The sequence below is a fragment of the Arvicanthis niloticus genome, chromosome 1, assembly GCF_011762505.2.
Source record: "Arvicanthis niloticus isolate mArvNil1 chromosome 1, mArvNil1.pat.X, whole genome shotgun sequence".
Taxonomy (NCBI): Eukaryota; Metazoa; Chordata; class Mammalia; order Rodentia; family Muridae; genus Arvicanthis; species Arvicanthis niloticus.
Genome location: NC_047658.1, coordinates 116,096,222 through 116,110,851, shown reverse-complemented (window position 1 = coordinate 116,110,851; position 14,630 = coordinate 116,096,222). Strand labels below are relative to the sequence as shown.

At 38.8% G+C, this 14,630-nt stretch overlaps 1 protein-coding gene across 1 annotated transcript in view; it reads left to right on the top strand.

Moving 5' to 3' along the window:
* LOC117721828 (solute carrier family 22 member 27-like) overlaps window positions 1-3,720 on the top strand; it is a 48,489-nt gene extending 44,769 nt beyond the window's left edge. The window contains exons 6-7 of the mRNA XM_034520684.2: window positions 2,280-2,483; window positions 3,660-3,720. Coding sequence (XP_034376575.1) covers window positions 2,280-2,483; window positions 3,660-3,720 — 265 coding nt within the window. The remainder of the gene's footprint in view (window positions 1-2,279; window positions 2,484-3,659) is intronic.
* The last annotated feature ends 10,910 nt before the right edge of the window (window positions 3,721-14,630 follow it).

The window sequence follows — 14,630 nt, the reverse complement described above, 5'->3', positions numbered from 1 at the left end:
TTAATTGGGTTTTTATAACTTGCTTTATTAATTCCATAGTGTATTCACCTCAATCGCTAATTCATACCCCATTCCTGCTGCTCTCCTATCTGCTTCATTTTCTACCATAACAAATTTGTGTGTGTGTGTGTGTGTGTCCCTACAGAAGTCTTAAAGTTCATATAAGTAATAACTTTAGTTCTTACATTTTCAAAAAATGTTTTTTAATCCACATTTTGCCACTATTACCTATGCTGATAGCCATTTCTTCCTGCTAGTAGTCTTCCTTGACATTTCCAGATGGTGCATACTATATTTTTTCAATTTTTCAGCATTAGAAATTTTATGACAAAAATAATCTTGTCAATTAAAATAAACATTAGTCACAAAATTAGCCAGACCCAAAGTATATACATCTCAATAAACCTCTATATAGTTAGAATAACCATGCTGAAGCTTTGGAACTTCATATTCAATTTTACACTTACAACATCAAATAATTTCATTTTTCCTTTATTATTTCATATATCTCAAACACAGTTTTCCATCCCTCTACTCTTCTCAGTCTTCTCTCACAATATCATTTCTCCTCCAGTTTCACTCTTCCTCTGTTTCCCTACATAAAATGTGCAAACTTCCCAAGGATATCAAGCAAATGTTGCATGAAAAATTGTAATAAGACTAGGCACAATCCTCTTGACAAGCCTGGACAAGGCAAGTCAGTAGAAGAGAAAGAGTCCCAAGAGGACAACTACTTCCATAGTTAAGGAATCATACAACAACACTCAACTACACATTTATAACATGTACAAATAGGACCTAGCTCAGACCCATACAGACGGTATGACTGTCATTTCATCCTTGTTATTCCTCTAATAACCATGCTAACTTGACTCTCTGAACTGTGTTCCTGTGCTGCCCTGACTCTTCTGTTTCCTGCATTCCTCCAGCCAACCTCTACATCTATGAGGATCTGCTGGATCTACCAAGTTCTAGAGTGTGACTGTGGGTCTCTGTATCTGCTTCTATCAGCTGCTTTATTGTGCCAATGTGGTAAAAATTGGGCTAGGCAGAAATCTATGTGTATAGTATAATATCATTAATAATCATTCCATGAAATTTTTCTCACTTGTATTTGAATCTATACTGGGTTTCTGGCATCTAGACAGTGTGAAGTAAGAGCTCCCTTTCAGGGAAAGGACTTCAAGTTGGACCAGTCATTGGTTGCCAGGTCCATAAGTTCTGCACCACCAGGACCCCAGTACAACTTGGAGGCAGGACACATTTCAGGTCAAAGGTTTTGTAGCTGAGTTAGTGTTGCAGGCCTACTTCTGGAAAGTCTGCTCGGTTATAGAAAATGCCAAGTTCAGTATCCATATCCCCAATTACTAGGCATCTTAGTGAGGGTCACTATTGAAGATGCTTGGGATATTCTATTGTACTAGTCTTTTCCATGGCCCCAAAAATGCCTCCAAATTTTAATCATCTCTCCCAGTATTTTCTCCCTCCAAAAGAATCTGATTCCTCCTTTTCCCATTCCCACACAGCCACAGTCAACCTGTAAAATCTATTCTACTTCCCCTTCCCAGGAAGATCCATGCATTTCCCCTGGATCCCTACTTGCTATTTACCTTCTCTGGGTCTGTGGATTGTAGGATTCTTATTTTTTATTAAGAGCTAATGTCCACGTATAAGTGTATGCATATGATGTTTGTCTTTTTGGATCTGGGTTACCTGACTCAGGATGATTTTTTTCTAATACCATCTATTTGCCTGCCAATTTCACGATATCGTTTTTAATAATTGAATAATACTCCATTGTGTAAATGTCCTAGATTTTCTTTATCTGTTCTTCAATTGAGGGACACCTAGGTTATTCATAGTTTGTGACTATTATGAATAAAGTCACCATAAACACACTTGAACAAATGTCTTTCTGTTAGGAGTGAGAACATCCTTTGTATATATGCCCAGGAGTGTTATAGCAGGGTCTTGAGGTAGATCTATACCCAATTTTCTAACAAACTGCCACATTGGTTTATATAGTGGCTCTACAAGTTTGCACTTCCACTAGCATGAAGGAGAGTTCCCCTTGCTCCACATCCTCACCAGCATGAACTATGACTTGTGATTTTGTCTAATCCATGCTGACAGGTGTGAGATGAAACCAAAAATTAGATTCAGTCTGTATTTCCCTGATGGATAAGGATGTTGAACATGATTAATACATGATCCTGAGTAGCAATGCCATGAGTTCACATTTGCTAGATTCTTTTCTGAATTCTGGTTTGTATTCTTAGGGCAACAGCATTAGGAGTCGTTGGAATTTTTGGTAGTTTGGGGGCAGCCCTGTCTCCCCTTATTATGATCTTCATGCTGTACTCTGCCTCCTTGCCCTGGATCATCTATGGAGTCCTCTCCATCCTTGGTGGCCTTCTTCCCTTTCTCCTTCCTGAAACCAAGAATCAGCCTCTGCCTGACTCCATCCAAGATGTGGAAAATGGGTGAGTAAAATCTCTATTGTTCCCTTAAAGGGATTCTGCACCAAGTGCTATGATACAGAAAGTGAAATAGCATTCAGATTACCTCTTTCCACGCTGTCAGACATTAGGCTTTTGCCCATGTGGTGATTGTGTTTAGAATAGAAATCTTTCCTATATCCCCTCATAAAGCAAATTCAAATGACCTTGGGTCTCTCTAGTCAGAAAAGACAATCTCTACTAAGATAAACAGAGATTTATTGATAAATAGACAAAATTATGTCTCCTGCCTATTTTGCCTTTATGAAAAACACATGAAGTGTATGAGTTAACTTGGTGCATGTGTGGCACATGTATGTATGTACAGAATGTCCAAAGAAGACAATCTGATTATTTGACTCTCATAATCTCCATTTTTCCTTCTGGGGACATTATTGATGAGCCTGATTTGGGATGGAGGACAAAAAGAAGCACTGAGACTCTTCTTCCCACAGACTGTGGATAGAAGCATGTGTGCCCTTGCCTAGCTTTTTATATGAGTTCCTAGGATGTGAATCAGGACTTCCTTCTTGTGCAGCAAGCACTCTATCCAATGACCCTTCTTTTGAAATTGATATTCTTGTCTATATTTCACAAAAATGCAAATGGCATTTCATCCTTCAGAATCAGTCACCTGTCAACCCACTGAGTGCTGGTGAGCTGTCTGAAACTGTCATTCTGGAGACATGAGGGTCCACCATGATCACTGAATAACTTAGAGGAAATTCCATCCATGACTAGAAAACCTGTCACAGATGATAGAAAATCTGAGGGAAGGACTCTCATTTTTGCTAGGAGGTTCAGACTATCTCAATTTCACTAAGTATGAAAAGTTCTGGACTGAAAGAAGGACATATCTCGTAATGAAATCATGAAACAGAAAAGAGTGAAGAGGGTTTTTACATTTCGGTGTATTTCCTGCACTATTTTTTCTTCAAACCTCCCTGGAGATGGCTATGACTACTAAGGTAGTAAGTGCCAAAGCTGATTTATAAAGATTACATGGAAAGAGTTGTTTTTTCTTTCTCCAGATTTATTTAAATACTTTGATAGGATTGTGAATGTTTCAAACTCTGGTGAGTGAAGAATGAGCTTACTCTTTATTCCTTCTGTCCTTTCTATTTAAAAAAATGTTCATTGCATTTGTTGTGTGTGTTCTAGGTGGAAAAGTTCAAAACAAGGAAAGGAGGAAGGTGTCATCATTAAAGTGACTCAGTTTTAAGGAACTCCAGGAATTGGCCACTGGTCAAACATCAAGATAACAGAAAAATGTCATTCAGGATTTATGCTAGGATCATTTGCCTCTACTCCATTCCATTGCTTTTCCTGTGAAATAAATAGAGTGAGAAAAAGTTACTGGCAATCATGCCTGTTACAGCCAAGGGTACAAACGACATATAGATAGATTCCAAGAAGAAAATTAAGGAAATGTGTTTGTCAGAAAAGGGAAGGTAGGATGCTGAGCTCTTTAGTTATATGTACATGCATACATGAACACACACTCATACTCACAGAATTCGTACTGGAAAATTCCTGCACCCTTCCCCCAAGTCTATGCCTGCCCCACTTCCAAGAGGGTATGGTGGCAGGAACCATGCATGCATGAAAGGCTGTGGCAAGCAAGTGAGCATTCTGGAGATGACCCACCATTTTGACTGGCTGCAGTGGGTGTGCCCTAAAAAGGCAAGGACCACAGAGATTTCCTACAAAAATTACTTCTTCCTGATATGCTTTTCCATGCTATATTTCTCATCTATCGGGCATGGCATGGTAAAAACCTCTCTACCTGTGTTTTCTTGGGCACTCACCCGCACTGTTGGGCAGAGATTTTTCAGAATCAGTATGAAGATGTACTTTAAGTAATAATGCTGTTTAAACAAATTGATAATTCCATAACTCCAGATAATGATTTTTTTAGAAATCCTGAATTGATTTAATTAATTTTAAGCCTCCCACAGAATAAGAAAGCTGCAAAAAGAGTTCTGCAAACCTTAATGTGTCAGAAGCACATAGATTACACTAGAAAGAGAAATAGGCTTGAAACATATTTATGGTCATGGAAAACATTCATTCTAGGGTAGGTCCAGAGAATAAATGAGGTCACACACAGAAAATAGATAATTGGCTAACTGAACTTTATAAAATTTTATTTTTTTAATTTTTTAATTTAATATTTTATTTATTTACGTTTCAAGTGTTATCTCCTTTCCTGGTTTCCCCTCTGCAGACCTCCTATTTCATTACCCCTTACTCTGCTTCTATGAGGGTGCTCCCCCACTCACCCACTCCCATTTCACCACCCTAGAATTCCTCTACACTGGGGAATCAAGCCTTCACAGAACCAAGGGCCTCCCCTCCCATTGATGCCAGATAAGGCCCTTTCAACTCCTTCAGTTCTTCCCCTAACTGCTTCATTGTGGTCCCTGTGCTCAGTCCGATGGCTGGCTTTAAACATCCACATCTGTATTGATCTGGTTCTGGCAAAGTCTCTCAGGAGACAGCTGTATCAGGCTCCTGTCAGCAAGCACTTCTTGGCATCCACAATACTGTCTGGTTTTGGTATCTGCATGTTGGATAAATCCCCAGGTGGGGCAGTCTCTGAATGGCCTTTCCTTCAGTCTCTGCTCCACTCTTTGTCCCAATATTTGCTTTAGACAGCAGCAATTCTGGGTTAAAATTTTGGAGATGGGTGAGTGGCCCCATTCCTCAACAGAGGGCCATGACTATCCTCTAGATATGGTCTCAACAGGTTCTCCCTCCCCTTTGTGGGGTATTTCAGCTAATGTCATCCTCATGGGGTCCTGGGAGGCTCTTGCTTTCCTGGCATCTGGGACTTTCTTGGTACTACTCACTCAGATCCCCTTCCCCCATTGCTACATACCTCTGTTCAATTTCCTGATCCTCTGTTCATCTCTTTCATCTCCTTCCATACTTGATTCTTATCCTCCTTTACTTCCCCCTCCTCTCTTCCTTCCAAGTCCCTCCCACCCTCTACTTCCCTTATTTTATTTCCCCCTCTAAGTAGAACTTAAGCATCCACTCTTTGGTCTTCCTTCCTCTGGAGTTTCATGTGGTCCATAAGTTGTATCATAAGTATTCCATGCTCTTTACCTAATAACCACTTATCTGTGACTATATACTATATGTGTTCTTTTGTGACTCAGTTACTTCATTCAATATTATATTTTCTAGATCCATCCATTTGCCTGAATTTCATGAAGACATTGTTTTTAATACCTGAGTAGTATCCCATTATATAAATGTACCAAATTTTCTGTATCCATTCCTCTGTTGAATGACATCTGGGTTGTTTCCAGCTTCTGGCTATTAAAAATATATCTGTTATGAACATAGTGAAGCATGTGTCCTTATTACACGTTGGAGCGTCTTCTGGGTATATGCCCAGGAGTGGCATGGCTGGGTCCACAGAGAGTACTGTGTCTAATTTTCTGAGGAGCTACCAGAATGATTTCTATATTGGTTGTACCATGTTACAATCTCACCAGCACTGGAGGAATGTTCCTCTTTCTCCACATCCTCACCACCATCTGCTCTCACTCGAGTTTTTAATCTTAGCCATTCTAACTGGTATGTTGTGGAATCTCAGTCATTTTGATTTGCAATTTTCTGATGACTAAAGATGTTGAGCATTTCTTAAGGTGCTTCTAGGCCATTTGAGTTTCCTCAGTTGAGAATTCTCTGTTAAGCTCTGCTCATCATTTTAATAGGGTTATTTGGTTCTCTGGATTCTAACTTCTTGAGTTCTTTGTACATATTGGGTATTAGTCCTGTATCATATGGAGGATTGGTTTTATGTGGATGTCCTTGACCCACTTGGACTTGAGCTTTGTACAGGGAGATAAGAATGGATCAATTTCTACTTCCATTTTTATGTCCTGGATGGTTTTGTTCAAATTCTTCACCTGTTTGGTTGTGTTTTCTTGTAATTATTTAAGGAATTTTTGTGTTTGCTCTTTAGGGGCTTCTACCTGTTTACCTGTGGTCTCCTGTATTTCTTTGAGGGAGTTATTTATGTCCCAGGTATACCACTCATGGGCATATAATAAAAAGATGCTCCAACATCCCACAAACTCACTTGCTCAACTATATTCATAGCAGCTTGATTCATAAGAGCCAAAAACTGGAAACAACCTAGATGTCCCTCAGCTGAAGAATGGATAAAAAAAATATAGTACATCTACACAATGGAATATTATTCAGATATTAAAAAAAGATGACATAAATTTTTCAGGCAAATGGATTAAACTTGAAAATATCATCTTGAGTGAGGTAAACTTGTCTGCAAATATATGCATAATATATATTCACTTATAAATGGATATTAGCCATAAAATACAGGTACCATGTTACACTGCACAGACATGAAGAAGCTAAACAAGAAGGAAGACTCAGCTGAGGAAGCTTAAATCTCACTTAGAAGATGGAATAACATAGTCACAAGAAGCAGATGGAGGAAGAAAACTTGGAGGGTGTGGTCAGGGAGGGGAATGGTGGGTTTCTGATCAGGTGTGGGAAAAAACAGGAGAGATAACTAAATGGTCATGAAAATGAATTGAACTCTGTAACTGAAGGGGATGAGGAAGTGGGAGAATCTCCAGGAGGAGATGGAGACCTGGCATAAGGAAGGCACTCAAGAATCAATGAGGGTGTCACCTTAGCTGGAACTCACTACATTGGGAATATGGAACCTGAAGAGGTTACCTCTTGAAGCCAGAGAGGAATCCAAGCAGAGTGAGAGATACCAACTCACTAACAAAACTTTCAACCCCAAATTTATCCTGTCTACAAAAAATGTAAGCAAGCAGAAGGGAACAGAAACTGGGTGAATGGCCAACAATAACTGGACCAACATGAGACCCATCCCATGGGCAAGCACCAATTCCTAAAACTATTAGTGATACTGTGTTATGCTTGAAGACTGGAGCAAGTTGTCCTTTGAGAAATTCCACCCTGCAGCTGACACAAACAGATACAGACACCCCCAGTAAAACAGTGGATGGAGCTTTTGAACTCTTGTGGAAGAATAGGAGAAAGATTGTGGACCCTAAAGGGGATTAGAAGTCTATAGAAAGGACAGCAACTTACCTGCACCCCTGGGACTCTAAAAGACTGAACCTCCAACCAAAGAGCAGACACAGGCTGGACCTAAGGCCTCCCTGTTCATATGTAGGAGATGTGCAGCTTGGTCTTTGTGTGAGTCCTAAACAACTAGAAAGAGGGCCATCCCAAAAGCTGTTGACTGTATATTGGATTTGTTCTTCTAACTGTGCTTCCTTGTCTGGCCTCAGTGGGGGAAGAAGCACCTAGCCTCCTAGTGCCTTGAAGTGACAGCATAGCGGGGATAACCAAGGGGTCCCCACTCACTAAACTAGAAAGGGAGGGGAAATAGGAGGATTAGGTGGGAGGTTGTGACCTGGATGCAAATTGAATAAGTAAAAAATAAAAAGACCAATATGTTCAAATCAATTGTATTATCTGTCTTTCATTCCACAACTGTCATTATAAGTTTAAAGCAATAGATTTTATGTCATAGAAAGTTTTCCACACAGGAACAGGTCATTTACATTATATCTTATTTTTAGTGTCTTTTTATTTTTATTTTGGTATTTTATGGTTTTATTAAATCATCCAGATATTTGCTATTATGAACATATTTTTTTACATATTGAACATGATGTTTATTGGGAGAAACTTTTGTTTTCTTCTTTAAAACACACATTTTTCCATCTAAGTGTTTTAATCTAACTGTACATGGGAATACGGAAACAATCAACTGGTTACAAGCACAATGAGTAACAAACAGGCATGCACTTTGTATTGTGTTTTATGTGGTGTATAACAAAATACTTTTCCTTCACCTATAAGGAGGAATTTTTCTTTGTTCTGACTAATGTGTATATGAAAATACAGAAAAGTAATAAGAAACAGTATTCATGTGCCAAAATGAAGCAATGCCAAAAACAGAACTTATTGAATGGATCTTGAAGATGATCCGTATTGGGAGAAAAGTTCTTGTTGTCTTATAAAAACACGATTTTCTTTTCAGATATTTAAAGCTAACTGTACATGGGAATACTAAAAGAAACACTCTTCTGGTTACTACTGCAGAGAATACTCACAGGCATGCACATTGTAAGGATTTTTTTGTAGTGCCTACATTAAAGTATTTTCTCTCAGGTATATGGAGGAATGTTACTGTATTTTGTGTAATGTGTATATGAAAATGAAGGAACATGATGAACAACAGTATTCCTGTCCCAAAATTAAGGAAATCCAAAGACAGAATGAAATAAATGTGTTTTGAAGATGATGTGTATTGGCAGAAATGTTCTTGGTATCTTTTTATTTTTCCTTCAGTCTCTGCTCCACACTTTGTCTCCGTATTTCCTCCTATGGGTATTATATTCCCCCCCTAAGAAACACTGAAGCATCCACACTTTGGTCTTTCTTCTTTTTGGGTTTCATATTGTCTGTGAATTGAATCTTAGACATTACAAATTTGGGGGCTAATATCCACTTATCAGTCAGTATATACCATGTGTGATCTTTTGTGAGTTACCTCATTCAGGATATTTTCAAGTTCCATTCATTTGCCTGTGAATTTCATAAAGTCATTGTTTTTAATAGATGAATAGTATCCCATTATGTAAATGTACCACATTTCCTATATCCATTTCTCTGTTGAGTGACATCTGGGTTGTTTCCAGCTTCTGGCTATTATAAAAAAGGCTGCTATGAACATAGTGGAGCATGTGTCCTTATTACATGTTGAAGCATCTTCTGGGTATATGCCAGAAAGTGGTATGGCTGTGTCCTCTGGTAGTACTATGTCTAATTTTCTGAGGAACCACCAGAATGATTTCCAGAGTGGTTGTATCAGGGTGCAATCCCACCAACGATGGAGGAGGAGTGTTCCTCTTTCTCCACATCCTTGCCAGCATCTGCTGTCACCTGAGTTTTTGATCTTAGTCATTCTGACTAGTATGAGGTAGAATCTCCCAGTTGTTTTGATTTGCATTTCCATGATAACTAAGGATGTTAAACATTTCTTTAGGTGCTTCTAGGCCATTTGAGTTTTCTCGGGTAAGAATTCTGCTTAGCTGTTTGCCATTTTTAATAGGGTTATTTGGTTTTTTGGAGTCTAATTTCTTGAGTTCTTTGTATACCTTGGATATTAAACCTCTATCAGATGTTGGGTTGATAAAGATATTTTCCCAGGCTGTTGGTTGCCGCTTTGTCCTATTGATGGGGTCCTTTGCTTTATAGAAGCTTTGTAGTTTTATAAAGTCCCATTTGTCAGTTCTTGATGTTAGAGCATAAGCCATTGGTGTCTGTTCAGGAACTTTTCCCTTGTGCCCATATGATCAAGGCTCTTCCCCATTTTCTCTTCTATTAAATTCAGTGTATCAGGTTTTATGTGGAGGTCCTTGATCCACTTGGACTTGAGCATTGTACAGGGAAATAAGAATGGATCAATTTGCAATCTTCTACATGTTGACCTCCAGTTGAACCAGCACCATTTGATGAAAATGCTGTCTCTTTTCCACTGCATGGTTTTAGCTTTTTGTCAAAGATCAAGTGGCCATAGGTGTGTGGGTTTATTTCTGGGTCTTCTATTCTATTCCACTGATCTGCCTGCCTGTCTCTGTACCAATACCATGCCATTTTTATCACTACTTCTCTGTAGTACAGTTTGAAGTCAGGGATGGTGATTCCCCCAGAAGTTCTTTTATTGTTCAGAACAGTTTTCACTATCCTGGGTTTTTTGTTATTCCAAATGCATTTGAGAATTGCTCTTTCTGTCTCTATGAAGAATTGAGTTGGACTTTTGGGGATTGCATTGAATCTGTAGATTGCTTTTGGCAGGATGGCCAGTTTTACTATATTTATCCTGCCAGTCCAGTAGCATGGGAGATCTTTCCAACTTCTAAGGCCTTCTTTTAATTCTTTCTTCAGAGACTTGAAGTTCTTGATGTACAGATCTTTCACTTTTTTGGTTAGAGTCACACCAAGATACTTTATATTGTTTGTGACTATTGTGAAGTGTGTTGTTTACCTAATTTTTTCTCAGTCAGTTTATTTTTTTTAGTATATTAAGACTACTGATTTTGTTTTGTTAATTTTGTATCCAGCCACTTTGCTGAAGTTCTTTATCAGGATTTGTCCTATTGACAGAATCTATTACCTTACCAATGCTTTTCAGTTTCATGAGGTCTCATTTATTGGTGTTCTCTTCAGGAAAGTGTCTTCTGTACCAATGCTATACCAGTGCAGTACTAATGCATTCAAGGGTATTTCCCACTTTGTCATCTATGAGATTTAGTATATCTGCTTTTATGTGTAGATCCTTGATTCACTTGGACTTGAGTTTTGTGCAGGGTGATTAATATGGATCTATTTTCATTCTTCCAGCACCATTTGTTAAAGATGCTTTCATATTTTCTATTATGTGATTTTGGCTTTTTATCAAAAGTCAACTGTCCATAGGTGTGTGTGTTTATTTCTGGTCCTTCAATTATATTGCATTGATCAATGTCTCTGTTTCTGTATCAAAAAATACCATTCAGTTTTTATCACTGTTGCTGTGCAATAGTGGATAGGAATGGTGACTCCTCTCAAAGTTCTTTTATTGTTCATGGTTGTTTTGGTTATTCTGGGGTTTGTTTTTGCCTATAGAAAATTGTTCTTTCAAGGTCTATAAAAATTATGTTAGTATTTGAGGGGTTCACTGGCTTGTTTTGTGTGTCAACTTGACACAAGCTGTAGTTATCACAGAGAAAGGAGTTATCATTGAGAAAATACCTCCATGCCTCCAGCTGTATGACAATTGTGGATGGTGCCATGCCTGGGTTGGTAGTCCTGGGTTCTATAAAAAAGCAAACTAAGCAAGCCACTAAGCAGCATTCCTCCATGGCTTTAGAATGAACTCCAAGTTCCTACCCTGTATGAGTTTCTGCCCTAACTTCATTTGGTGATGATGAACAGCAATGTGGCAATGTAAGGTGAATAAACTCTTTCCTCCCCAATTTGCTTCTTAGTCATGATAGTTTGTGCAAGAATAAAATGTGACTAAGACAAGGGGATTGCATTGAATCTGAAGATTGCTTTTGGTAATATGGACATTTTTACTGTTAACCCTACCAATCCATGAGTATGAGAGATCTTTCCATCTCTCAGTAGCAGAGGATGAGCCTAATATGGATGAAAATTGATATATCAGGATGGGAGAATACCCAAAGTGGTATCCTACCCTCTGAGTGATGAATGGGAGAGGTAGAGAAGGGACTCAGTTGGGAGAGACTGTGGGGAAAAAATTTTGCGGGCGGGGGGAAGAGGGAGTCCAGTGGATCCCGCAGCAGTCTGGCATCAGGGTCCCGGGTGGGCTTCCCACGCCGCCAGTGGAGGGTCCCACATTGATACAGCTGCAATGGGCTGACAGTGGGCGGCTCAAGTTTCCAAAGGCTGGGAACCTGGCGATGGCAGATCAGGCAGATCAGGTGACATGTGGAGTCCGGTTTTCCAAAGCTTTTATTGTTCATGACATGATAAATGGATGTAGGTGGTACGCACTTCCCCCTCAAAAGTCCAAGTCTAAAGACTTCTCCTAAATACCCTGCAACAACAGAAAAGCAAATCAATATCACAATCACCAGTTCTAATCACCAGTTTCTTTGCAAGTGGCAAAATTTCAGTTGACTTTACACCTGAAATAAATACTTTTTGAATACGTCACCACATCTTCTTTGCACATTCAACTGTGGCTGGGTACTAAGGCTGTTATACAGTGGCAATTGTACATAGTGCTGAAAGAAACATGGGTGTGCAAGTTTCTTAGTGGCTAGCACAACAAAGCTGGCCCTGGTGTCAAGGGTACAAGTAAGGCACCAGTAGGATGTGAGAATGGGAGAGCTGGTTCCTCTCCACTTCAAATGTACAGTAGTGACAACACTGAAAAGATGTCTCCCCACTAACTCATTATATGCCACTTGTGGCTGGCAGGTGAACTGGTTCTTGGGCAGGAAAGATATTAACTAGCCCTGCCCTTTTGTTAGCTGCAGCACTCCAAAGAGCAAGCCCCACACTTCCCCTGTGCAGCACAGTAGAGCTAGCCCTGATGGCATGGGCACAGGAGAGCTATCAAGCTGACCAACTCAGCTACCACCCAGATCCAGATAGAGAGCTCTGAGTTTACCCACCCCAACATCCATGCCATCTATAAACTGCTGGAGTGCATGAAGAGGGTAGTCTTGCAGATCCAAAGCTACAGGATCTCCTTGACACAAGGCAACAAAAAAACCTGAGAGGGGTCCTGGTAAGGATCCAGTATTGATAGCATACCACAAACCAGAGGTCTCAAACCAGACTCTTGCAAAGAATCATTGCAATGAACATTTGTAAATAAAGCTATTTGGGCAAAAGGGTATACTCTGTGATACCATAACACACAACCACTTCCATGGCAAGATGGATTGTTTTGTTTTTGTTTTTTTTCTTTTTTCTTTTCTTTTTTCTTTTTTGTTTTTTGTTTGTTTTGCATTACTCCAAGGAGCAGGTTTCTAGTGCCGAGGGCAAACATGACTAGATAATGGAAATGAGTTAAAGTAGGGTGCATGATATGAAATTCACAAGGAATCATAAAAACATGTAAAGAAAAGTGTGGGAGCAGATTGAACAAGCTATGGGTAAACAAGCCAATAAGCAGTACCTCTACATGAATTCATCACCAGCACCTGCCTCCAGGTTCTTGGCCTGCTTGAGTTCCTGCTCTCACCTCCTTTGAAGATGAACTTTTACATGGAAATGGGACATTGCTTTTGGTCATTGTGTTTCATCTCAGCAATACTAACTATAACATGGACAATAACTTCTTAATAAATACCTCAACCACAACATATATTTTACTTTCATAAAATGTCAATAGCTTAATCATATGTGAACAAAAGCACCTTTTGTAATTCTAATTTACTGTATAAAGGGGTGGTTATATGATCACCAAAAGAAACATGCAATGTGTTTCTAAATACACTGTCTACCTCACTTCTTTTTTACGTAATTTTGAAATCAAATATCATGTTTAATAAATTCTATATTACCCTTCCATCAGTAGGCTTTCTGAAACTCTCAAGTCCAAGTGAAGATGATTTCTGTCAGTACTTGAAAACTCTCAAAATTGGTTGTTCATCACTTGGGAACAGAAAAGAGTTAGTAAAGTTACAATGAAACACACTTGTTCATCTAATGGCAGCCTCACCTGTAGCAGAGGTAGAGGTGTGTGATCCCAAACAGAAAGTGTGACTAAGAATAAAAAAGCTTTTCAAATGGTCTAGTACCCTGGTTAGTTTTATGTCAACTTAACATTAGTGAAAGTCATCGGTTCCCTCAGTTGACTGTGATTCAGGATATGTAAGCCAAATAAACCCTGTCATCTCCAAGTTTCTTTGTTCATGGTGGTTCATCACAGCAATAGTAAACCTATCAGCCATGTCTACTGTCAGAGACCAATATTTAGACATTGTATCTATCCAAAAATATGTGAAAATTAGTCTGTGTCTTGGTGCAAGAAATAACAAACCATTAATGGAAATATTTTCTATTCAGCACAGAATCCCCTCTGTCCACTAAATAAGATAGAGTTTTTTTCTACATGTAAACTCCACTTATCTAACTCATAATAACTAAATTTTTACACTACTATGCCAGCAGAGAAAAGCACACAACATAGTCCTATATATTAGATCATGGTGCTAGTAACAGAGCAATCAGTTTGATAAACTTTGATCCTAGGTATCCTACCAGCTTATGTTTTGAATACTTGGCCCTCACTTGGTAGCAGAATACTCAAAGGTTGAGAGAAAACTGTAAAACCTAGATCACAAAGGTATACATCAGATGGACATGTACGATTTCTTTGCTCCATTTAGACTTTTCTGAAATGACAATAATTTCTTTAACAATTTTATCAGGGCTTCTCTCACTCATTTATGACTTTGGTGATGGGGGTTGTTGGTTTAAGTGTGCCTATATAAATGCTAAATACAAAGGATAGAAAAATTATTATTTATTTCGTAAAAGTAGGAATATTCAGAAAAATCTGAAGAACTTTGATGAAAA